Source organism: Rhodnius prolixus, unplaced genomic scaffold (assembly GCF_049639745.1).
Source record: "Rhodnius prolixus isolate KJV_2025 unplaced genomic scaffold, Rpr scaffold_8, whole genome shotgun sequence".
Classification (NCBI taxonomy): Eukaryota; Metazoa; Arthropoda; class Insecta; order Hemiptera; family Reduviidae; genus Rhodnius; species Rhodnius prolixus.
The window spans coordinates 14755342-14781140 of NW_027411593.1; the positions used below are offsets into that span (position 1 = coordinate 14755342).

The 25799-nt window shown below is 30.9% G+C and overlaps 1 protein-coding gene across 3 annotated transcripts; it reads right to left on the minus strand.

Moving 5' to 3' along the window:
* On the minus strand, positions 1–25485 carry IntS3 (integrator complex subunit 3). 3 transcript variants are annotated; one of them, XM_074122996.1, is made up of 16 exons: positions 25294–25485; positions 24936–25100; positions 24576–24841; positions 14236–14507; positions 11047–11192; positions 8864–9095; positions 8694–8773; positions 5374–5566; positions 5138–5290; positions 4876–5017; positions 4649–4795; positions 3254–3539; positions 3015–3174; positions 2611–2818; positions 1028–1514; positions 1–942 (listed from the first exon to the last, which is right to left on the minus strand). In XM_074122996.1, exons 1-16 carry the CDS (start codon positions 25369–25371, stop codon positions 871–873), a joined length of 3087 nt encoding a protein of 1028 aa, XP_073979097.1. In that variant the 5' UTR covers positions 25372–25485; the 3' UTR covers positions 1–870. The 3 variants fall into 3 exon arrangements, with proteins under 3 accessions (XP_073979097.1, XP_073979096.1, XP_073979098.1); XM_074122995.1 differs by having other exon boundaries at positions 4876–5065; XM_074122997.1 differs by lacking the exons at positions 24576–24841; positions 24936–25100; positions 25294–25485 and adding an exon at positions 14736–15974 and having other exon boundaries at positions 4876–5065.
* Positions 25486–25799: the final 314 nt, after the last annotated feature.

Here is a 25799-nt window from a genome sequence, read left to right on the forward strand (position 1 = left end):
ACGCTTTTTTTTTTGTCATGGAGTACAAAATTTATTTACATGCTCTATTTCAATATTAAATGTTCAAATGTTTTCAAAAAAAATATGGAACCTACAAAAAACAATTTGGTTTTTTCAACAGTTAAGAGAAGGCTTTTTTTTTTTGTGATTTGTTACGTTTTTTCCCCTTCTTTTTAATTTTAGAGAAAGCATTGCAACAAACCCTTTCTTATATTTTTACCGTTGATCCTCAGACTCTCCGTACATGATGTCTAACACGAATTCCAAAAATATAGAAAAATAAAATGCAAAATGTATAAAAAAAAGGCCAAATTTGACCGTCAGTTTCAGCAGTTTTGTCAGTCTTTCCTAGGATCTATGCTGAAGAATTCGTTATACCCACAAAACAACAAATTGATGAGAGATTCTACAATATTAAATGACATTGTAATTGATTTTGCGATGTTCGAATCATGACTTTTCAATAACAAACTTTTTAAATGTACTTATGATACTACATAAAAGTTACAATATTGAAATATTATATATATATATTTAACTTACATTATAATTTACATACAAATAGGTTCTGTATTTACAAATAAACTACAACATATATACAATATTGTAAAATATAACGAGGAAGTGATTCACAGCAATGTACACCTCTTTTCTTTTGCTTGTTATACAAACATTTTTAATATCTTTAACAGAATCCCAATATGGGATATGGTTACTGTATATGACCGAGCAAGTTTTGCTCTAGAAATTCACAAAATATACAATATTTTCAAATACTTTACAAATTTGTTAATTTCATGTACGTATTACAAGTACGTACGGTACCTATATTCCTGTCTGTATAAATATAAAATAATGGAATTTATATTGTTAATCACTATCAGAGCCGACAAGATTTTTTTTTCTTTTCTTTGCTTGTTTGGGTTTCACTATTTCTTCATCCTAATAAAAAAAAAAGTTTCAAAAAATATGAAAACGACTTTAATAAATCTTTTTTTAAAAATAAATGAATAAATAAAGTTACTACCTCGCTACTTTCATCGCTAGTGTCGGAAATAATATCCTTGGCGATTTTTCTTTTAGCCACTGAATTTGCAGGTCTTCTCCCTCTACCACTTCCTTTACCACGTCCGCCACCTCCTTCATCAACTTCCACGAGTGCGAACAGATTAGAAAATTGACTTTTCTGTGAGTCTGAGCAAGCGGATTGTGCTTGTTGAAGTGCTTTTTGCATAACATCTAGTTTATAAAGATGCCTAGTTCCTGTACGCAGTCGATCAAGATGACCAAGTATTCTTTCCGCTGATGGTGCTGCAGACGCTCGTGTACCAGCTCTTTTTCGCTTGTTTGGTGACGCTACTGCTGGACATCGACTTGATAATAAGGCAGCAATAAGTTCTGCGAGAATATCCTCATGTTCACGACACCAGGCCATCAATACGGAGACCACAAAAAGATCACAATTTGGCCCCACATCTCGACTTAATACTTCTTTTAGTAGTTCGGCAGTTGGCCTGTAATTATGCTTTTATTTTAAAAATATTTTGAGGAAAATAATTTTTTCGTAAAAGCTCTAAAAAACGACTTACCCTTATGTTATTTTGCATGCACAATAATAACTGTTCTAAATTTAGTTATTAAATATAAATTCTTATTAAAAAAATAGATCATTTACGACAGTATTTTTGGATTGACCTAACATCTAAGGAAAACTCTTTCAGAAAATGCTTTCTTAGATAAAAATTAGGTTTAAAAAAAAGAGGTTTTGCTCTTCTAAAATTGTTAAATCCCTCATTCAATAATGAGCCCTAACAGCGTTGAACAATTCAAGAACTTAAACGTGTGTTAGCCGTTGATGAGCAACACGATTAAGTGAGGAAGACGCGAGAAGCGAGAATCTAATCGGCTTTTGATTATCGTAATGGCAACAGTGAAGAAGCAAGTTTACAAGTAGGAAAATAATAATCTTTTCGAATTTAATGCAGTGAGCAAAGTTAGATATATTTGTTTAACAGAAGTCCCCCGTTTCTTATATTGTTTGCCTCTAACCAGCAAGTATTAACCACGTAAGTTAATCAGGTGGGCGAAGATATGGAAACAGTTTATCTAAAATAAGTTAATTTCAACATTTCGTTAAAAGATTTGATTGTACCGTGTCCAGGCTCCTTTAGAAGTGTTAACTCCTTTGGAATTAACTGGAACTTTTAGACAGCAGGAAAGGTCAGTTAGCGTTTAAAATTTGATGAAATTTCCCTTTTTCCAGACACTAGAAAAGCGTTAATATGACTCTGGGGCTTTTTTTACAAAATAAAAAATTACGTAAGAATAATATGAGTTAACAGCACTTCGGCCTTTTGACATGTCAGCGTGGGAACACGAACTTGATAAACCAAACCAATCTAAGACAATCCGAAGTCAGAATTCCAGAAAAAATCTCTGTATGAGAAAAATCATCGAAATTGCATTACAATTTAAACAGTATATCCATTATCATTTAATGAATTGACTTTTAAGGTCTTATTATTTTTGATAATATTGAAACATGCTTTTTATATACATAATAAAATAAAAATCTGTAGCTAGCTTTTAACATTTTTTAAAAAAACTTACTTTTCTTGCTGTAACATCAGTAGTATAGCAGTCAAAGCCTCAGCATGACTAGCAAAATCAAGTTTTGTTAGAACAGGTATTATTGTACTTATTGACATGCTATGAGCAGAAACTAGCTGCCAAAGACATACTTGCTCAAAAGTTTCCCACATCAATGAAGCAGTCAATATGTTTTGTAAACTGTCCTCTTGTAATATTACTAAACTCCCTAGAATAAATATAATGTAAGGGGGGAAAATAATTAATAACATTTATGGTCAACAAATTCAGATTGTGGTTAGAAAGCAAGAAGTGAGGATTGTAGAAGCACATCTCCGCTCAAAAATCTTTCAGAAATAGATACTTTCAAATTTTTTCTAAGAGAAAAACACTCATGTTAATAATTAAGGAAAATTTGTGTTTACCTTGTACAACCCTGCAAACAAGTTCTTGTAATTGTCTTGCATCTACACTAGAAACTACCAAATGTAAAAGATTGGCATCTCCAATGGCAATGTTAGGAAATTCATTATAAATAGCAGGCGCCAACCAACAGAGTAGTTGCACATCATCTTCTTGACACAGCTACAAATTTTAATCAAATAAAGTAATTAATAATAATTTAATAACATTTTTTAAGATAGTTTAAAACAAATTAACTTACTTTGAAATCATGTAATATGCATTCTTCAAGTTTTTTATCTAAATTATCACAGAATTCTTTGTAAGTATGCATTTTATCATTTCTAGAATTTTTCGAATTTTCAGATTCATCGCTAACAGTGCTTGCTTGTAAATAATATAATAATAGATAGCCTAAACGAGGTTGATGTGTATGCATTTCAGCTAATAATGTATAAAGTGGATTTCTTCTTTGGTCATAATCTGATAATTCCACAAGGTTCCGTATTAATACAAATATTGGTTTCCCTATACTATCCTCTAAAGTTCTGTAACAGAATACGACAAACATTATTACAAAAAATCAAGAATAAAAAAAAATCAAATTTAAAAATAAAGTAAATCGACAAATTCCGAAAATTGAAGAAAATCATTTCACTGAAAACGATCTCTTAAATGATGTCTTTTTACGTTTCGTGCGCCGTCTCATTGTAGTTGTTTAAAAATTCTTTTACAATGCAAATTGTTTTTAAGAAGGGTTTTTAGGAGCAAAGACTCTCAAATATATTGTTCAATATTTATTTAATAAAGCGAAGTTTTGTATTACTAGTCCCTTCACTTACGATAAAATTATACTCGAAAATAAATAATTATCTAGTGTTGGCTGATGTTCATTCCTACGGGCAGCATTCTTTGGCAAATTCTTTCGTCACCACAGAGCCATTCACTCTCTTATTACATCTTTCACTTTTGCAGATTGGCACAGCGATTCTTACTCTGTATAATGATGTTTTACTTAAATCAGACTGCACTCTCTAGGGCATATTTAGCACAATTACTTGAACTCTAAACCTATACATTTAAAACGATTGACGCAGAATTCACACATTAAACCAAAAGACAAGAACTCAAAAAAGTTAACATTTACTACCTCGAACTCTACACTGACATTCTAAACTGAGTGTAAATAACCTCCAGATATACAACGCACTTCTGAAACCACTCTGAACTAACGAATTCGAATTGTGAGGGCGTGCCGTTTACATTCTAATATAAATACTGGATACATTTTTTACAGTCTTCAATTCTTTGCAAGATAAAACTCTAATGCTACAACCTGAGTCACCAAAAAGAACCATTAATTAAACATCAAAGAACAACTTAAACGTAACTTTCATCAAAAAACTTTATCTTAGTCAACAAAATTATTTTCACCTCTATGGTTAACGAAATCCTCGAATTCATCCATCTTTTTTATGCGCTCCCAACAACCCTATTATCGACCAAAGGCTTCGATAGCCTCGCTATTTCTTCAGCGATAGATGTCAGTAAATAAACCGTATTTGGGGAATAATTAATAACTCCTTTCACTCTATTTGTATATTGCAGTTGTAAACTTCAAATTAAAAATTAAAAATAGATAAATACAATTACTAACTCCTGAGATACAGTTTCTGGAAACACTTTTGCTTCTAGTTGTTCCTGCAAAACTTCACACAAACAAGCACCTAGTGACGCCAAGACATCATTGTCAATATCTTCATCTTGTAAAACTATCTGCACAACTTTGTCCATTGCTTCGCACCTATTTTGAGTTATTAGCATTATATAAACATTTAACATTCTTTTGACACTGAATAAAACAACAGTAAATTCTGAGTCTACCTTGCTTCATTATCAGTTTCTGAATGAAGCAGATCCACAGCAACTTTTAAATCGCCTTCAAGATTCCTCGTGATGTCAATAACTTCTTCCTTGATAGCAACTGAAGGAGGCAGAGGTGGCAGTGGCGGAGGCGGCGTTGGTGCTGAAGGAGTAGATTTACTTGCATTTACTTTTTTCGTTTTAGTATTGACTACAAATTAATAAATTCTGACTTTCTGCATAAATAAATACAATAGGATATCGGAATAAAAATTAATGTTACTTTTTGAAGGTGGGTCTTTAAGTTCAGTTTTAATAACAGCATCTCCTTCTTCATCACTGAATACAGCTTCTGGCTGATTTCCATTTTGTAACTCTATATCAGGTGGCCCTACATCGTTCAGATCATCCTCCCTCATATCATCAATTCTGCTTCCTGAAAGAAAATCATTATTATTATTATTTTGAAATAAAAGTTTTCATTTTATTGGAATAATTTATATGTTTTAAATAATTTACCTTCAACCGGAGGAGGGAAGCAGAAATCCGGAAATGTTTCATGAATCATTGACTTCAATTCTCTATCTAATTTTGGACTGTCAAATAAAGGATATAGCGCTGGTAGAACTCTTTTTTCTAATATCTGTCTGAGAGATGTATATATACCATGCTTAACTTTATCTGCCATCGTAGGATAGTAATTTGGAATGATCTAAACATAAATTGAAAAATTAAATTAAAAAAAAAGAGTCGAGTATTTACCAGTGTATTAGTTTGGGTCTCTCTGTTAAAGAATTCTGATTTCTCAACCAAATCTTTGCTAGCCAATCGGACATTGAGCAACATTAATTAATTATATCGGTTTATTCCAACTAAATTTTGACTCTTAAACGTAATTTCTCTAATTATTAAAACATAACTCACCAATTAATCTCAAAGTTCTATGTATTATTAAAATATTCGAGGATTCGTAACTGGGTTTTTTAATTTCCATCCACTACTGATGATGGTTACAGAATTGTCAAAGTCATCCAGTATGAATATTACTAAGGTAAAGCGTCATACAGATTTTAAAAAATTCTAAAATACTTGTGTTTATTATTTAATGCAGGTATCAATTTGGTTACCCATGTATAATGACTAATATAACCTTACTTATTAGAAGAAGTTTCTCAATCACTCAAATCTTTTAAATAAAGTTCTTCGAGTGATCAAGAAAACATATATTCAAAGAACTCAATAATTTGAAAGAATAAAAATAACTAAAAAACAAAACCCAGCAGGAAGAGAGAGAGAGTGAGAAGAAGAGGGATAGAGAACAGACTGACTAATCTAAAAATAAGTTAATTGTACCCATTACAAGAACTTTTCATAAAATCTTAATTATAGAAGTTTGATTCGTACAGTACATTTATAACTTCAAAATGCATGAGTGAAATTAGAAATATTTGAATGTTGCACAATGTCAAAATCAGAAACTTTTTTCATCATAACTTGCAATATATTTGCGTTGATTTGTATTACATAAACAATTAAAAAGAACGGAACAATTAGAACGTTTGTAGTCATTTGCTTCTAAGAATCAAGTGAAATAGCTGATATCAGGTTTTTTCTTAGTAAGGCTGCTCATATTACAAAAATTGATAATTTTACTGAGTTCTTACAAAAGAATCCTTTATATTATAAAAGCACCGCTATCGTTCTTTGACTGAATAGTAATTTTACAGAGATTATTTGTAAAATAAGATATTGAATGCCACAACTACGCAATAGTGGACCGAGAATTCGAATAATTCTTCTTACCAAAGAAATTATTTTTACAAATACTGAAAAGCAAATTTTATGGAAACAGCAATAATCACTCAAAACAATCTATAAATAAGTACTGAGAAGATTATAACAGGGTGATTTTAAAGGAACTACATTGGATGACACTACACTCATTGTTCAAAAAATTGAATGATTATTTAAAAAAAATATGTTTCACCTCAAAAAAGAATTCAAAAATTAATGACTTTTAGAAAAGTTTAAAAAAAAAAAACACTTCACAATAATGCAGGTAAAATGTATTTTCGATAAAATTCTGAAAAATAATGTGTACAGTAAACTCAGACTCTCTAGTTCTGTTTATTGTTTTTGGCGACTAGATTCATTAAAAACAAAAGGATGAAATACTGCCAATTTCAGTCATTATTTTTTATATTTGCCAAGCTTTCGAGACAAAGGGATTAGATCATCTTCAGGACTCATTCTATTGACAATTATAACATTTGTTACATTGTTATACATATGTAAGGTTATTATATCTTCTGTACTGCCTGCTTTTGAACTCACAATTAACTTATTTTCTTTTAACTAAATATGCTTGCCCACGCTTCTAACTGAGGCAAAGATGCATCATAAACAGGAGAATAGGCCCTTTTAGAGACCTTGAAAACTCAAATAATATTCATGAGTTGTTACGTGTTAGGAGACGAAGTAAAAATAAATTCTTCATATATGTATACCAACGAAGTCGCATTTACTGTTGACAAATTTTAGCCGAGGCTTTATAAATATAATAAAAAGTAGCTATATCTCAAATAACAAGTTTCAAAATCGATTATGACTATTCACAGAAATGATTCATGATTATTTAAATAAACACGAAACACGTATTTTTTAAAGAAATACAATCGAAACACTTTTTTAAGAACAATGAGAAGTAAAATAGAAAAAAAAAAAAAAGATACAAGAAAAATCTAATACGATGATGAGCAACGAAAACAACCTCACTAGTAAAGTTTGCTGTTAGAACAACCAGAGATTAGAACAACACTAGACCCGAGGTTTACAGTGTACTGAAATGGCTTAGAACTTCGTCTCTAGTGGTATTTTCGTGCTTATATTCGCTAAACAAGGTTCGTTATACATCCATCATCTTCAACAGTAGTGATTTTGGAAATGCATTTAATACGCACATCGTATAATATTATATGTACTTAGATATTAAATAGAAAGATACATTTTTAATTTGTGTAAATTACAAGACCCATTTCTCTTTCGCAGCATTCCTCGGGTTCCTAGCACAGTACTCCATGCAGTTTCTTTTTACAGTAAGGAATACCATATATTTAATCTACAATCTCGTAAACAAGCACCCTAAGGCACATACATTACACCCCAACGGCTAACTTGCCTTGGAAATAACTTCGACAATGAGAGTAAACCCTTTTAATCTAAGGTCCTCCAGTGTATCAGAGGTTAGGTATAGGGCCGTCAGACAGATAACCTTACCTTGCAAAACCTTATTACGCCTCGAAACCTAAATTACAAAATTGAGGAGGCCTAGGGGCCCTTCAATGGCTGTAATGCCAAGAAAGAAGAAGAACAAGATTCACTAAACGAGCTGAGTTAATTATTAATCATCATTTGAAATAATAAAGAAAAACTAACAAGTTTTTAATGGACTAAGTGAACAAAAAACTCTTAGTTTTTTAAATTATCACTAACATAATCTAATTTATTAATAAAATTTTAATAAATTAGTAAAAAATGAATAATAATATTGAAAATATAACGAAATTTAAATACCATGAAAAAAGCAAATTATTTACACTAAATTGGTCTAAGTTGCAGCCCTTGTTTAATGTATATGTACCATTCATTGACCTCCTTCACTTCAGATGATAGCAACAAAAACAAAAAAAGTGTATCACCGTCATTGGAGGTTCTTTGACATAAAAGGCATTTCTTAAAAAATTGGTACACTAGATATAAATATACCAATTTATGTCAAATACATCCCTTCTTTCACCCCCATATTACAAATGTCACATAATTAGATATTAAATACTCACTCTACATAAGAAATCAAGAAGTGTTGCCGTAACCGCAGGATGAGATCTCATTGAATTATGCATTACTAATATTGCCGGTTCTAAAAAAATAATAATAATTTGTACGTACATAGTTTTACGTTCTCAACTTTTTTATATTTTTCAAGGAATACCTAACGAAAGCTACATACCAATATTCATAATATTATCTTTTTCTGGATCATAAAATAACCAATCATAAAAAAGTGCCAATTTTGCATTTGTAACTGCAATATTAGATGTACAAGTGGTTAAAAGCCATCCAATAACAGCCCATCTTGGTATAATATCTGAACATAAGAGTTCATTCGTAGGATGTATTACGCCGACAATGAATCTTATTAAATCGCATCTAAGTGATTGTGCTTCTGGTGTGGCGAGATACTACAAAAGAAACAAAAAAAAAAACAAAGAACTGAAATATTATCAAGTTTTCGCCATCAACGAAATTAAATATAATTTTGGTAAAGTAATTAAGGAAATATTATGTGAACGATGTAATAATATGCATAGATGTTCATTATGTATGTTAATGAACATCGAAAATGTTCTTTTATATAAGATTAAGATTAGATTTTCACGAATAGATTGCCACTACATATACACTTATTTTAAAAATAAACTATCTACAAACATTAGTATTTAGAAACAAAAAATGTGGTCTAAGAAGTTCAATAGATTTTAAAAGTCAAAATGTAAAATATGAGAAGTTAAAATTAGTTTTTATAAGTCATAAATAAAAATGATAGTTTCCTTTATTTTTTTAAAACATCTTTTATTATTAAAAGGTTTTTCAATTAAATAATCTAATTAAAGGGAAAATTTATGAACATCACGCACAATTAATTATCAAGTTTCATTAGCTAAATAATAAAAATAGATGAAGCTATAAACATTTGCAATAGCTATATGAAATTAGGTTGCACGGGCCCGCCCTCCACTCACAAAGGCTTGCTTTCTCATCACGCCAAATATACTTCGTAAAAACGAGGCTCATTCACACACACACACATACAAGCACGATCGAACGTCCATATAAAATGATCTTACTAGTTACAAATGTTTAGATTTCTTTTGGCCAATCTAGTCCTCAATTCGAAAAAACCTTTTTTTAATTTTAATTAACAACTGATGTAATTGCAGTAACAAAATATCTTATTTAAAGCTAATACATTAATATTATATTCATTTATCGTGGAAAGAAATGAAAAATTAATCAGAAAAATGCACTAACAAATAAAAATAAAAAATAAAGAAAAAAATATGGGGTTATTAGAAAATGAATCGTTCTTTAAAAGATTTTTTTCTAAGATCCGATCAACATTTTGGCGGCCGGAAAATCCGAGATTAGGGGATCATGTTAATCATTTGTTTTTTCAAAGAAGCGTTCAAGAATCGAACTTTATGCGACGTAATAAAATAGTTAAGCATCACAAATTTTGGAACCGCCCATAGCGCATACATACAAGCAAAAATTATTATGTCATTGCTTTTTTTTTAAAATTATTTATAGCTTTTTCCGTTCTACTTTAGACGCTTTTGTCCAATTCCTGCCAATAAACAAAATTTTTCTTAGTTTTAATGTTCATGATCACTAACGGTATCCAGACCTAACATCACGCAAGGCTTTGATCCCATAAAAGAAGTATCTATCTCTTCTAGTTTTGAATCTTTGTCCACAAATTTTAAATCAATTTGTACTGTATATTAAAAACCGTGCAACTTCAAAAGTAAGTCTTTAAAAGAAGAGGCCGCCGAATTTGTCGATTTGCTTCCGCAAATCTGTTGATTAGTAATACTTTTATTTGCAAATAGAATTCGGGTATCTGATTTATTTTCTCTCATTCTTCAATGATTCCCCTCCAATAACTTTCTCATATATTATTAGTTTTTCTCATAATTGGATTCAAAATTATACATTCTCCCGAAGAACCATTAAAGAATACCACCGCAAGAAAAACTGAATCTATCTTTATTCATTTGCTTTAGTAAAATACAAATTGATTCCTGAGAATAATAACTTTTAACACTTGCTAGGTGATTTCTATCACTTTTTAGATGGAAAAATTGTATTTTCCATCCTAAGAATATAATCCGAGAAAGACTGGACACCGCGAATATATTAGCCACCGTCCCAAGTAAGCAAGCGCGAATTGGCAGTGGTGGCTGGGTGAATGCTGCAATGTAATGTTCTCCCCAAGATATATAAATATATTGCTACACAGAAAAATAAATAAATCAAATATCAGAAAGCAAATAAAGTAAAATATATATATATTTTTTTTTGGTTTTTACAAAAAAAAAAAAAATTTTAAAACACAAAATTAAAATTTACCTGTCTTTGAAACCAGTCCTGATATCGCTTGTGATTCCCGAAACGTACATTAGACGTTAAGAAATACAATTTTTGCTCCATATCTGGTGTTAGTCTGGCCATCAGAAATTTTCGCGAAGTACGTGTTTGCAAAATACTGAGTACACCTGTGGGAGTAACGTTTTTTTTTCCGTAAAAAAGAAAAGAAAAATAAAAGTTAATTTATTTTAAACTAAAAAAGAGGAAAGAAATCAAGTGTTTTTGGTTTTGCTTTCGCAAAGCTATTTACACAATATAAAAAGCGACTAAAATAATAATAATAAAAAAAATAATGGAAGGAATCATGCAAAAATCGTCTCCGAAAATAATTCAAATCTCCATATTTAAATTAAAGAAAGAGGATGATTAAATAGAACTAAGTACAAGGTTATGTGTAAACATAAAAAGGATGTAAAATTAGGAAAAACAAAAATTCATCTCAGTTGTTAGTCTTTTTCTAATTATTTTTCATTTCATAGTATAATAAACGTTGTGACTGTTGTCTGCTTTCATTAATATTATCTTTCACCACCAGTTAATTACCAGTAAGAAGCAACTCTGAATTATTTTCATTAGTTTTAAATTTACATTTAAAGAAAAGTCCTTAATTATTATTTTTTAAATTAATTTCTCAGTTTATTACAGTATTTTTTAGAAAGTTTGTGAATCGCAACTTTATAGGATCAGCAGTTTTTCTGGAAGTAGACAAATACTTGAGTGCTCACCTGTAATTAGTCAAATTTATTATTTTATTGTAAATGAGGACATCTGGAGTAAGCCATTTTTTTTTTTTTTTTAACTTAGAAAATATATCTCAAATACCTCTTTTCTCTCCTTAAACCCTCCAAAAACGATTTCCACAAAAAATATTTCAAATAAATCGGAGAAGTCCCGATTATTTATTATTTTTGAGATATGTGCCTTAGGGCCTAGGACCTTGGCGCCACGAGTGGGCCCTTTACTGTGTTATTAAATTAGGTAATCATAATTTATAAGATTTCAATACGATTGATTTTGACGCCAAAAAGCTTATTGCGTATTTTTTTGTTTTCGAACTAGATCACACTATTTTTTTTTCTAACTTAGGGTACCTCAAGTATATTTCCAATAAAAACTCAAAACTCCAAAATTCGATACGGTTGCAATAATCTTCAGCACAACATAGAACAAGACTATGATGAAAAAAGAAGTGAGAAAAAATGGAACTCTAAAAATTTACTTAAAATCAACCAATTACATCAAATACTTGGCTTCTATTCGTGAATAAAATAATCTTTTACTAAAAATTTTTTCTTGGCTTCAGTATTATGAAAATAGGTTCACTGTAAAAGAAAATCGGGACCAATGAGGGAAATTTTGCGAGCGAATCAATTCTCTAAAATGTTACCAAAAAGCAAAGCGCTGGGCCAAAATACGTGTAGTTAGAATGCTAAAAATTAAAAGACTTAAATGTTAAGAAACATTGGATTTGCACCAAGAGGGAAGCCCCATACTACTCAGAACGACGTTTATGAAAATCGTTCAATTATCACAGCAATAAGACGACACTTTCGATTAATCGAGTGAATACTCGATACCCAGCGCGCCTGGAAAGAAAATTGTTTGTGCTTCTTTTGTTTTATCTTAACAAAAACGTACATTTTTACCAACTGGGACTAGTGGTCAAGAGCGTGGCTTTGTATGTGGTAGATTCCCAGTTCGAATTCCGCGTATGGACTACTTTTTATTTGTTAGGAAAAATTGTTTATAGTAAAGTATGAGCTTTACGCCCGCGATTGCGACACCAAAATTGGTGGTTGAACGTTAAACCTCGCCTGAAAAAATTGGCGATTACTTCACTTTTAACCTACTTTTTTTGGGCGATTCACGGGCTCCAAATTAAATACCTCCAGTTAAAATTTAAATTAAAACGAACATAGTACTTTTTCTTTAAATGATAAAAGAACAAAAACAAATCAACTTCAAAAACTTCATGATTTTTCTAAAACAAAAAATATCGAAATCAAGAGACATACAGAATCGATTGGACTTTATATTCATGATTAGTATACCAAGATAGAAGTGCTGTTTAAAGGTAGTTTTTCAAAAATTATGGCAAATTGAAAATAAAAAAATATGAATAATTGAAAATTAAAACATTTGAATCTTTTTTTTTGGTTAACCATCTTGATACTTCCTCATTATAGGACCAAATGAAGAAGCAGAAGAAAAATAAGCGTCTTTATTAGATTTCTGATTTTATAAAATATAATTCTAACTATTTCTAAAGAAAAAAATTAATTAACTGATTTATGAGATATTTTTTCTTTAGTTTTGATACAGTTTACTACAACAGCGCCACGGTAGCCAAGCGGTTAGAGTCGAAACCTGCCAACCTAATATGTATTGTTGTGTGGTACAGGGTCTGATTCCCGGTCTAGGCGTTTGGATTTTATTTAATGTTTAATATGAGAACTTTACAAGTATGTTTGCTAGTCGCCTCCATCCACGACACTTAATTTTTGGTAGTTGGAAGTAAAGCCTGCCTGAAAAAATTGGCATTACTTTACTTTACAACTACTTTACAGTTTACTAGAAAAACCACAGAACCTATAAAGTTTTTAAATTCGGTACACTATTGATTGATAAAAAGTATAAAAAAAAAAAAAATAATAATCATTACAACAAATAAAATGAGGAAGAGAATAGAACTTTACAGGCAACGTTATGACCCACGTGAATTGATCAATGGTTACTACTTTATAAAAAATTCAGAACTGATCCACTGTGAAATGAAATAGAAATTTTACTAAACAAAAAAACATTCTAACAGTTACCCAAATCACTGATAAGAAAAGTAGCTTTGATTTTCAACTCTAATAAGAAAAAAAATCATTTCGTAAAATTACAAATAAGTACATGTTTTTGTGGTTAGTTTCATTGAATTGAGTATAAACATTTGTGCTACTCATAAGACTTTACAATTTAACGCAACTGAGATCAAATTATTAAAAAAAAAAAAAAAATCATTCAAGTGCAAAAATAAGTTTGGGTACATTATTTAAAATAAACAAATGCAACTGTGATAAAAGTTAAAACATATAATAAAGCCTATTTACAGCAATATTTTGTTGTTTTTTTTTGTAAATATATATATATATATATATATTTTTGTGCGTGTGTATTAAATACCTCCAAATCCTGGGCTTAATGATTTTGGATTGTGCAATAAATCTTTCCAAAAGCTGTCAAATTCTGTTATACGTGCGACATTTTGTAATAATCTTATTAAATCACGTCCAATTAATAGACAATCCGAAAATCTTTCTCTCAACAATGATATTGTAAATGTTATTTCTTTTTTCTGTAAATTTGCTAATCTTGGTGACATATGATCTTCAATTAGTCTTAAAAAAGTATACACAGAGGTAGCTACAATAACTGGAAATTTATCCAACCATGTCCTACAAATTAGAAAAAAAGGAAAAAAAATATAGATTGTTGATCGGAAAAATGAGTAACAAATTAATTGATTAAAAAGTAAATGAAGTTGAAAACAGAGAAAAAAATTTCACTATATACAAACTGAGGTAAATAAAAACCGTAAAAAAATAAAGTAGTATGAATAAATATTAGGGTGTAACAGTCTGGTGTTTTTCACCTTACAATTAAAAAAATAATGGTTTACTCACCAATTTATCTCAAACTTAAAAATATTAACCATTTTATACAACTCTAACCTATCAGTAATCAATAACTGAATGCTTTATCGATACAAGAGCTGTCTTTAGGGACAAAAAAAAATCGAAAACATTTAATTTTCATCTTCTTTCTTTATGAATAATAGTGGACTATGGAACGGCAGAGAGTGTACAGATAAGAGGTTACCAGTATGGACTGTGATCTGGTTGAAGGATTTGCTCCCAACTCAATATTCTTCTTTAATGAAATTTAGATAGGACTTTTAATAAAAATATGAGGAATGATAAAAGGATGTACTCTTTTTTGATAAAATAGGAAGTGTTAATTACGCGTTCTAGCTCAGTCGAACTTAATTGCAAGGAATTATCTCAATATGAATAATGACCTCATTTACTTTCTCTTTTCAAATGTTTTTCTTTGGTGAACGAATCATAAGGTAATTGATGAGGTCATTTAACCTGATCTAATCGATAATTATTGTTTTTGTTGGGATTTTAGAAAATAAAACCTTTTTTTTTTCTCTCTCTCTCTTCACAAAATTCGTGCGCGATAAAACGCAAATCATATACGAATTTTGTAGAAGAATTTTACAAGAATACGCTATTAGGGCGTACAATTGATGTGGAATGTTTCGTCAGCTTCTGTGAACAATGACAGCTGCACCCAAAAGATGTTTAATAGTAAGCGGTTCTTAACCTTTTTTTTTCATTTTCAAATCCATGGCCATTTGATTGATGATTATTTTTTGGTAGCCCCTTGGAGTCTTCAAAAAATATTAACATTATTTTCTGAACAAAATACACTTTATAGATAAATGAATATTTAATTTTTTCTTTTTTAAATCGAATGAAACGAAATAAGTTTTAATCAGCCATTAAGTTACCTCACATGACTATTTCTTATCTCTAATTACGTTCATTTTTTTTTTTTTTTTTTTTAACGATTTCTTGAGGAAAAGTTACTAAAAAATTTGTTCAACCAAATAGCAATTCCCTATTTTTTTGAATTAAGAATTTTACTAACATGCTCAATTTCTTTTGGAGCTATACAAATAATGACTTCGTACTTCACGACTTGAGTGGCTCTTAAAAGCGAAGCTTAACCCACCTTTTACTCAAAATTGCCCTTAAGAAGCAATTCCTTCAGGAAAATGTCAGAAGTAAATGTTACAGATCTACATGTGAGCAATGAGCAAACGAAGATTAAAGGAAATCGTTGGAGCCATTTTGTTTTAAATCCTAAAAAGAAAAATAAACAAACTGAAAACTGATTCAGTAAATGATACTATCAAATGAATTTGGATTAAAAGCTTCCTGCAAATTTCTCTGGTAGCACCGAATCTAAATGTCAAATTTGAAATTCTGCTATTTTGTTATTGATTTATGCTGACCAATTACACCTCATTGGGTATTTTTTTTTCTCAAAACTCAGAACAGAAAAACTGTACATCGCATATCTCTTCTTACTATTTAACCTACACTATGATTCATATCATATTTAAGAAATCATTAGTAAAGTTAGTAGCCATTGCGTTTTGGCTAATACTATATTTAAATGTGCGGCATCTGGATTTATTTTTTATAATCAAAACAGACGAGGAGTAAAAGCACAAATATTGGAAGGAATACTTTGAACTTAGAAGATTTCGTCAAACGTTCGACCAGACCAAGTCTAACCATCTTAAGCAAAGAACATAGAATACTAAGATATAAAATGAACTCCGTGTTCTTATTACTTAATTCTTATTACTTTGATTATCGATTAGACAATGCAGTCAATTACATCAAAAAACACCAATTTTTCTTTTTTATCAATTAGATAATTAAAACTAAATATATTATCTAGTTCTAAACAAAATATTATTACAACTAAAAATAATAAACCCTTCTGGGTGCTTATGGCCCTCAATTCTCCTCTAGAGCCCCCCAAGGTTAAGGACCACTGGTTTGGAGGAATTCTAAGCTGAAGGCCAGAAGTGCTCAATCTAAAGGATAAAGGATATCCTTGATCAAACTCACTTCCCATCTGGATACCAAGCTCTCTGATTTTTTTTTTTAATTATTCAATTTCGCTTTTCTTTTTTTTTAAAGATGACGTACATCTTTTCAGCAAACTGTGAGTCAGGGAAATACAGGCATAGACAAAATTGTTGATTTGTTATAAATGCAGAATTATGAGAAGTGTATAAAAATCATTAATTTACTTTGATGTTTTTATAGCTACAATTTAATTTTAAACGAGTGAATATATTATTTTTTCTTATCTCAATTTATTTCTGTGATTTCTATTTGTCTAATATTTACAATCAAAATAAATACATACACATTCTTGGTGGTAAGGTCAGAAGCTACAAAGCATTTCAAAACGTTTTCTTCGAGGATGTCTATGATAAACAGTCAAAAGGCTTGCACTTTTGCAAAAGACAGCTATTTCTTATGGAATATTTATTTATTATTTAAAGCAGTATTTTCTAATTTTGATTTGACCAATTTGTTAGACTCGTATTCGAGATTGATTCGAGACACTCAGATTTTTCGATAAGCATAAAATGAAGCAGCGATTAAGGAAAAGAGTATCCTTGAAAATGGTTTTTTAATTAATTGGCCAGAGTTAAGTGATATTGTACTCAACAGATAGTTTCAACACTATATCAGAATTGTAAGCAATGATATTTTACAATAAAATATATTCGAATCATGAAAATGCTTTAAACTTATTTAAATTACTTATTGCAGACTGTTTCACAGTTTTTGTTACATAGAACATACACAACTGTCTTCCCTGACAGTTTTAATTTAGGAAAGAGTACATAATTTCAGTGATAATAACTAGAATTTACTGGTAGATCTGCTAAACCCAAAAAGTTGTATGTATCAATAAACTCTGCAGGCCTTATTCATTGCAAGGGTATTGAAGGAGACATTGTTCATCAATGATAATTTTTGTGTGATAGAGATACTACGTTTTTTTCTCTCAAATGATTGGGTACAATTCATTGTATGAGAAAACTCAAGAAGTTCAACGCCCGAAATGTTTTAGTCTAGAGGCACTTTGTGTTATTAAAATAAAATTATTGGATTAACATCCTCGCAAGTTTTCTGCGCGATACACTGTATCGAAAACGAAAGAATTGGAAGGTTCGTTGCAAAGATTGTTCTTAAATCTTCAACAGAGTGGCTGTTGCAAAAAAAAAAAAATAGCGAAGACTCACGGAAATACTTAGAAGAGGTCAAGACCCACAAATACTCTAAATAAATAAATTATAAAATTTATGCATTTACTATAAAAACATTTATTGCATCGTTGAAGAAATTGTAGTATTAATTGCGATCCTCAAATTGGAAGAAGTCAAATTTCAGTTTTTCGTGTGAGGGACACTGTAACTAAAAACAGCTACTTTAAAAGAGCAAAGGAAACCTCCAAAAATGTAAAATGGAAGAGTATTACTTTATTTAAACGTTTGCTTTATTGTTAAAATGTTTGTTCAGCTGAGTACAAAGTGATAACAGCAAACTTAATACTATGGTCTACTTCTTGCAGATAAAATGGAAAAGTATAAACCAACTATAACACTGACAATATAAAAAAATTAAAATAAAGTTACCCTTGCAGAAATGGCAGGTAGATGCCAATACTGAAATCAAGGGATACGCTTTTATAAGACCATGTCGCCCTAACCATCCAAAAACACCATAAACATAAGACAAAAGGCAAATAGTTACGACAATAAGAAGGTTTACTTGTAATCACGACGTTCGCACTTTATCTGTAGAAAATCAATTAATAGTCCCTCCTCTCCGAGTAGCAGAATTCATCATTTAATATCTCCAACAAATAATAATGTATCCTCAATGTGCATAAGAAAAAAAGAAATGCTCATCATCTTAGAGGCAACCTTCTTTAAATAACCTTCTCCGCAAAGTTTAGAAGTCCCCTTAATTCACGATACGAATCCTTATTGCTTACAAATAAATGCGAGTGTAATTAAATAATTGTTGAGGAGACGAATTCAATAATACTAACACAAAATGGTCAGGAGGCAGAGATACTACCTTCACTGTGTATGGGAGGTATTTAGGTAAATAGCTAAAAATGAGATGTACACACATAAGTTGTAAGTAAATAGATTAAGAAATCGTCACTGGCTGGATAAAAGCAGAAAAATAACAAAAAATGCTGATTTTTTTTCGAGGTTTAATCAATCTTGGGTAATCTGTATCTACCTATAAGTGATAAGAATACTTAATCACTTCTAACAAAGTTTATCACCACGTGCTCCATACGTTACCTGCCAGATCAAGGTTACGCATTGCATACATTAAAAAATAAATTAAGTTAGTATTAAATTGAGGTAGACTTTTTTTTTACTTTTAAATGAATGAATTAGCAGAATTAATGAATTAATGAAAAAATACTACATAGAAATGCATGAAATACTAATACATATGTCCTTTTTGATTTTGAATATCTTCTGTGACTACGATGAAAGATGAAATTATTTTGATATAAGTAAATCATTACAATCAATATTTATTATGTCATAAAACAACACACCAATTGTTGAAACAGAAATCAATATTAATTTTTTTATTTTTTTTTACGAAATCTTTTATTTTTACTCATAAATGGATGGTGCAATTAAATCAAAATGGACTCAAACTATAATAGAGTGTACCTAATTAATTAATAAATAAATAATATATCACTCAAAGGCAGATTGTACATACAGTGGCAATCTAGGAGAGATAATGTTTCCTATCATTACAATTATTAATTTCATATATTAGTTATTATAATTTAAATAGTTTTGATCACAATATAAAATTATAAATGCTTAAACCATAAAAAGAAAAAGAACTTGAATTTCCAGCAAAAAGATTCGTCAATAAAATTATAGTGTAGAAAATTATTGTAATAGATATGGCACAGAGACGCTCTCTAGGCAAATTTTATTTAATGGAATCGATTAGTTGCTCATAATATAAAAACTTTCACTATGAATGATTTAATATTTTCCGGGTATTTAATTAATTATTGACCTGTAATGTTTGATGGACGCGTTATAAGGGGAATTCATTGGCAACATTTACTGGAATTTATAGGGAGTGTGCATTAATTTTAAGGATTTTTTTTTGTGAAATTGGAGCTTTATTATAAAAAATTGGTACAAAATATTCTATTCAAAGTATTGTCCATCGCTAGCCACTACTTTTTCCCATCTTTCGGGCAAATTATGGATTCCATCCCAAAAGAACTGTTCGTCTTTTGAAGCCAAGAAAGAATCAAGCCAATTTGTGATACCCTGTTCAGAAGTGAAGCGTATTCCAGAAAGAGCATTCTGCATCGATCGAAACAAGTGGTAGTCGGAAGGGGCCAGGTCTGGGCTATAAGGCGGGTGAGGCAGAACTTCCCATCCACTGTTTTCCAAATACGTTTTAACCGGTTTAGCAACATGTGGCCGAGCATTGTCATGATGGAAAATTGCAGACTCGTGCCTGGACGCATATTCTGGCCGTTTTTCTGCCAATGTTTGCTTCAAACGCATCAATTGTTGTCTGTAGAACTCGCCCGTTATAGTTTGGCCAGGTTTCAGCAGCTCATAGTGGATGGCACCCTTCTGATCCCACCAAATACACAGCATTACCTTGGCGCCATGAATATTTGGCTTGGCCGTCCATGTTGTTGCATGTCCGGGCTTACCCCATGATTTTTTGCGCTTCGGGTTGTCGTAGTGAATCCATTTTTCAACACCAGTGACGATACGATGCAAAAACGACTTCTTTTTGTGGCGTTCAAGCAGGATTTCCGACATGCAAAATCGCCTTTCGACGTCTCTCGGCTTCAATTCATGTGGCACCCAATTTCCTTGCTTTTGAATCATTCCCAATTCTTTTAAGCGTCTCGAAATTGTTGCTCGATCAACTTCCAATGATTCTGCGAGTTCTGCTTGCGTTTGACACGAGTCTTTATCGAGTAATGCCTCTAATTCATCATCTTCGAATTTTTTTGGTTGGCCTGGACGTTCTTTGTCATCCACATCGAAATCCCCACTTTTAAAGCGTCGAAACCAGTACTCACACGTTTGTTGCGATGGAGCATGTTCACCATAAACTTCACACAGCAATCGGTGACTTTCAGCTGCTTTTTTCTTCCAATTGAAACAGAAAAGTAAAGCTTCCCGCAAATTGCGTTTTGTTGGTATAAAAGTTGACATGTTATAAGGTTAAAAAAAAATGTTGTTTACACAACAGCGATATGACATATACTGAAAAATAAAGCGCAACAATGACGCTTCATAATGAAGTTAATTAAACTTTAATCTGATGCAATTCAATACTAGTAACGCCATCTCTTAGAAAATCCTTAAAATTAATGCACACACCCGATACTATCCTTTGGGATTTTTCTTGATTTAAAAAGTTGTTGGGCAAAATGGTATCCTCTTCTTTGTTCTCATTTAATCTGTGAGAATTTTACATGATTTTTTTTTTTTCTGGAACAACCTAAGATGTAATAAGAAACGGAGACTTATCAATATATCAGGGGTATGCTATCGATAAGGGTGAGAAATTGAATGTGAAGAAAACAAAACACGGTGGGTGACCAATAAATGAAGGAAGCTGCCACGGAACACACCACTGGAAGAAGGAGGCTAGAGAGAATAGTATCTTCGATCATATTCTGCGCACTCAACTTCTTCGTTGAGTGGAATCGTTTGACATTTTTTCACACCAAGAATACTTAAAATTTCTTTACAAAAAAAAAATCTTGAACATAGGTTGGGGCAGTAATGTTCTTTTGTATTTCTCATTGATTCTGGATTTCATTCATCATTGCAGTATGACGATGAAATAAATTATATAAATCTCCATTTACTATAAGAAGAGGATATTAGAATACTTTCATCATTTTAGGAGTAATTTCAAAAACGCAACTTTTTTAATACCTCATTGTTGCCAAACACGGCCTACGTTTATTTAGTATTTTCTCCTGTCTTGACAAATTAAGTCGGAGGTTTGTTAGGAATACTACTTTTATAATTAGAACAGCATTGGCAAAAATTCAGACCACGCTATAGACCGTCGACTCGCACTTGAAGAAGAAAAAGCAATGCCTAAGGGGCTCCAAAAATTAAATGGACATCATTAACTTAAAGATAAGTTATCTTCTGTGCTGCCAAGGTTCAATAAATAAATAATAATAATCTAAGTTAATAAATATTAAATATTAGTAAAATCTAATACTTTTAAATAATTTCTCTAGATTTTTCAATTTTTAAACTTAAATCTTTACTTGACAACTTTCATGATTTCAAGTTTGAGGGGACCCTGTTCAAACTGATTTATTCGCCTCTCAAAATTAATTTCTTAGCTGTTTTCATGTTAGGTTAATAAAGACGTCAAAGTATGGAATAAATCCAAATATCAACTTTAGTATTAAATAATGATTTAACGAAAGTAGTTTGTATTTGACACCTATTGGGTAGATTGTTCAAAAATAAAAAAAAATTATTAGATGAATAATTTAAAGGAACCTCTTTTCTACAATTTTATTTTGATTTAACTATTTCTTGACCCATACCAAACATGGATATTAGTGACTTTGCGTGCTTACTTAAAAACTATTCCGTAGAGGGAGTAATTAATATAATTATTACATTAGGATCTATACATCCCAGATGGCATCAAAGACTAACATTACAACAGTGCATACTGATCCCCATACAATACACAATACATAGGATCAACAGACATATTTGATTTGTACAACTTCTTGGGTATAGTTTCAGAAAACCACTGGCAAGCTGTAGCTCATCACATACTCGTTCACATTTACACATCGTACATATTACTGACGGCTACATTTTAATTTGTAACTGTTTCACTAAGGAAACCACAATAGATCGCGGTAGATTTGAATTTTATTATCTACATCCTCTTCAATTTATAAAAAAAAACAAAAATTCTACGTAAAAAAAATTCATGAATAAAGACGCATCGCGTGTGTGACCACGTGCAACCCCATATGTTGCCAAAATATTAGAACGTCAATTATTGTTAGTATCATTAATTAAAGGTACACCCAACAATAGTCTTGTTATACGAACACGATGCTACTAAACTTTAACAGTACATAACACATCAGAAGTATTTCGAAACTTTTACGACTAATAACATTTGTGGAAAATAAAACTAAATAATGCGTGGTCAGGTTGGTTTATTTTTAGAGTGATGATTGCCTTTTGTTCTTGTCCCATGACACTCTCAGTGATACATGGGAAACTGTTCGGACATCAACAAATTCTGAAAGTTGGCTGTGCTTTTTACCGATCGATGACTAAGAAAAAAATAAAATAAATAAACGTAGCAGACCTCAGGAAAGATATCTGATTAATGAAGGGCATTTAGTTACAACGATTCCGGCTGCAAAAGTAGACAGCATTATCAAATTAACCTCAGTGCGATTTTATTTTGCATTTAAATAATACAAGGGGAATTAGAAATCACAGTGTCACTCAGGATCAATACAGTCGAAGTAAAACAAGTACAAAAATTTCTAAATCAGGAAGTAACAATACATTAAGACATAAATTGAACCTTTGAGCAATTTAAAAATTTACAACTGAAATTTTAATCCCGAAAACTTAAGTTAACTCTCTAGGTTTATAATTATTTTTTGAAACAACATTTTCTTAGGATTGACGGAGACTGTATAATCCCAACTGCAATTTATGTAAGCCCTAAATTTTGTCTTAATATATGTAGAATAAATTTATAATTCATCAGATTGATGTTTCAGAATTTTATGGTAGATTCGTGGCATTGGCTAAAACAAATGTCTAAAGTAAATTGAAAAATACCCAAATTCCAATGATGCTCTGAGATTTTATTTCTTTTAGAATTAGATGTTTAAAAGGTAAAGAAAGATATAAATTTGAGGGTAAGTTAATTGTTTAAAAGTGAAAACAAAGTTAACTTTAAGAATATTTTTACTTTTTTTCATGATTTAAGATACATATTCTTATAATATTATCCCATCAAGATTTGATATTGAAAACAGTTTAAATTCTCAACCTATTGAAAAGACGGCAATTAACACGCGTTACAGAAAGACGAATTTCTTTATCCTAAATTCATGGTTATTCTCGAATCCCTCCCCAAATTATATATTCTCTCGAATGTAAAATCAAAATATTTCTAGCATTGCAGAGATTTTTATGAACTTCTCATCCGCTAACATTGTGTTTAAAATATAAAAAATAAATAGAAACCAAACCTGATCGTTTGACCCTTCAAATATTGAACTCTAAATAATTATTGGGCGCCACGATAGCGGTTAGAGGCGAGGCCCATGAAGCTGATGTGTATTGTGGCAGTGGGTTAATAGAAGGATTTTGTAGTAAAGTAGGTTTGCTATCAACCTCCCTCCACCCAACCTAATAGGTGGTTGGACGTAAAGCATTCCTGAATACACATATCAGCATAACATTGTGGATCTCGCCTATTTTGTTCGCATGGAATCAAATTTAAGAGAAACCACTCTCATATGTTTTAAATGTAAAGTTGAAAGAACATGGGCAACCCAATAAAATAGAAAAGGGGAATCTCTTTGATTAGCTATTTCAAAAGTATATAATACATAAAAGGTCCTGCAACATAATTAATTGCAGAATTTGGCAATTTTCTTGGATCAATATTTCGTCTTTAAACCTGCGGCTCCTTTTACATCAATAAATTATTCTCTTTTATGAACACATACATAAATAAATACCTCTACACTTTATAAAAAAAAATACATGCTTTCTAATATATAAAAAAGGTTGTACATACCTGTTTTCTACTAAGATATCTAACACAGATTCAATTAGTACAATATTTTTTTGGGTAACATCTCCACCGGCCATATGCCTCATTAAATTCCAACAGAGTGTGTCAACACCGTTAACTCCATTCCTTATCATTTCCCTAATAAGCCACAATAACTGCGTTCTTACACAATCTGTTAATCTACCCCATCTTTCAGTAATAAGCTGAGAAAGATGGGCCTGTACAACGCCCAGGCCATCACGAGAAATTAATGTCAAATCTCGATAACTCTAGGGGGAAAAAAATTATAAATATAAATATTCCACAAATATACTATTCATTATAATTTGTTCAGAAATAAAAAAAAACTGGTTAATTTCCTACCTTAGCCGCATTGATAGGATCAGTTAAAATTAATGTCAGCAGCCCCAAACAAACTTCTTCGTGGGCTTTATCCTTAGAAGCAGTAGAATTGAGAGCATCATGCGATTCTTTCTCTGATAATCCAGATATTAAAGACTTCAAGTTCAAATAACAACGTTCATATTTCTGAAACAGGAAAGATTTAAAATGAGACAGTCCAGTTATTCACGAGAAAAAAAATTGTAAAAAAGTTCAAATGTGCCTCCTTTTGAAAAAACTGAGCTAGCGCTCCAAACGTGGATTACAGTGTTTACCAATAAAATGGAAACTGTAATGGCTGCCTAAAAACTTTAGAAAGGTACTTAAAAGCCAATATTACCTCTTCTATTTCGTCCTTTTTATTCTCTACAAGTGAAGTATTGTACAATCTGACTGTATACAATTTAGTCTGGTCCATTTGAATACCAACAATCCACTCTAACTATCGAAATTACCCCAATATCTACACAGAGTTAACATCCTGCAGCTAGCCTATGTCCCTAGAAATGTGTTCTGAGCACGCGGATGAATACACTTCATGCTTCTTGTTGTTGACACTAGGAACCGTTCTGCAAAACTTTCATAAAAAAGTAGTTCTCAACTAATATTTAAGTTAACTCGAATGATTTGTTTTTATTACACATTTATTCTCGTTATTATCTTCAATGATTATATTTTTATCTGTACCTTGAAAAATAAAAAAATATTTTTTTTTGAAGTATAACATATCTGACGTCTAATTGAAGCACAAATTAAAATGAGTTAGCCCAATATTAATATAACTATGTTTTTACCATATTAATACATTGACATCCTTATTACTTCACATACTTGTTTTTATTGTGC

Coding starts and splice junctions, on each gene's coding strand:
- IntS3 (XM_074122995.1), bottom strand. CDS start 25,371: ATGGACCAGACTAAATTGTATACAGTCAGATTGTACAATACTTCACTT. Junction 8,774..8,863: donor AGATAATATTATGAATATTG/GTATGTAGCTTT, acceptor TTATTTTTTTAG/AACCGGCAATATTAGTAATG. Junction 5,567..8,693: donor TTCTTGATTTCTTATGTAGA/GTGAGTATTTAA, acceptor ATTTATGTTTAG/ATCATTCCAAATTACTATCC.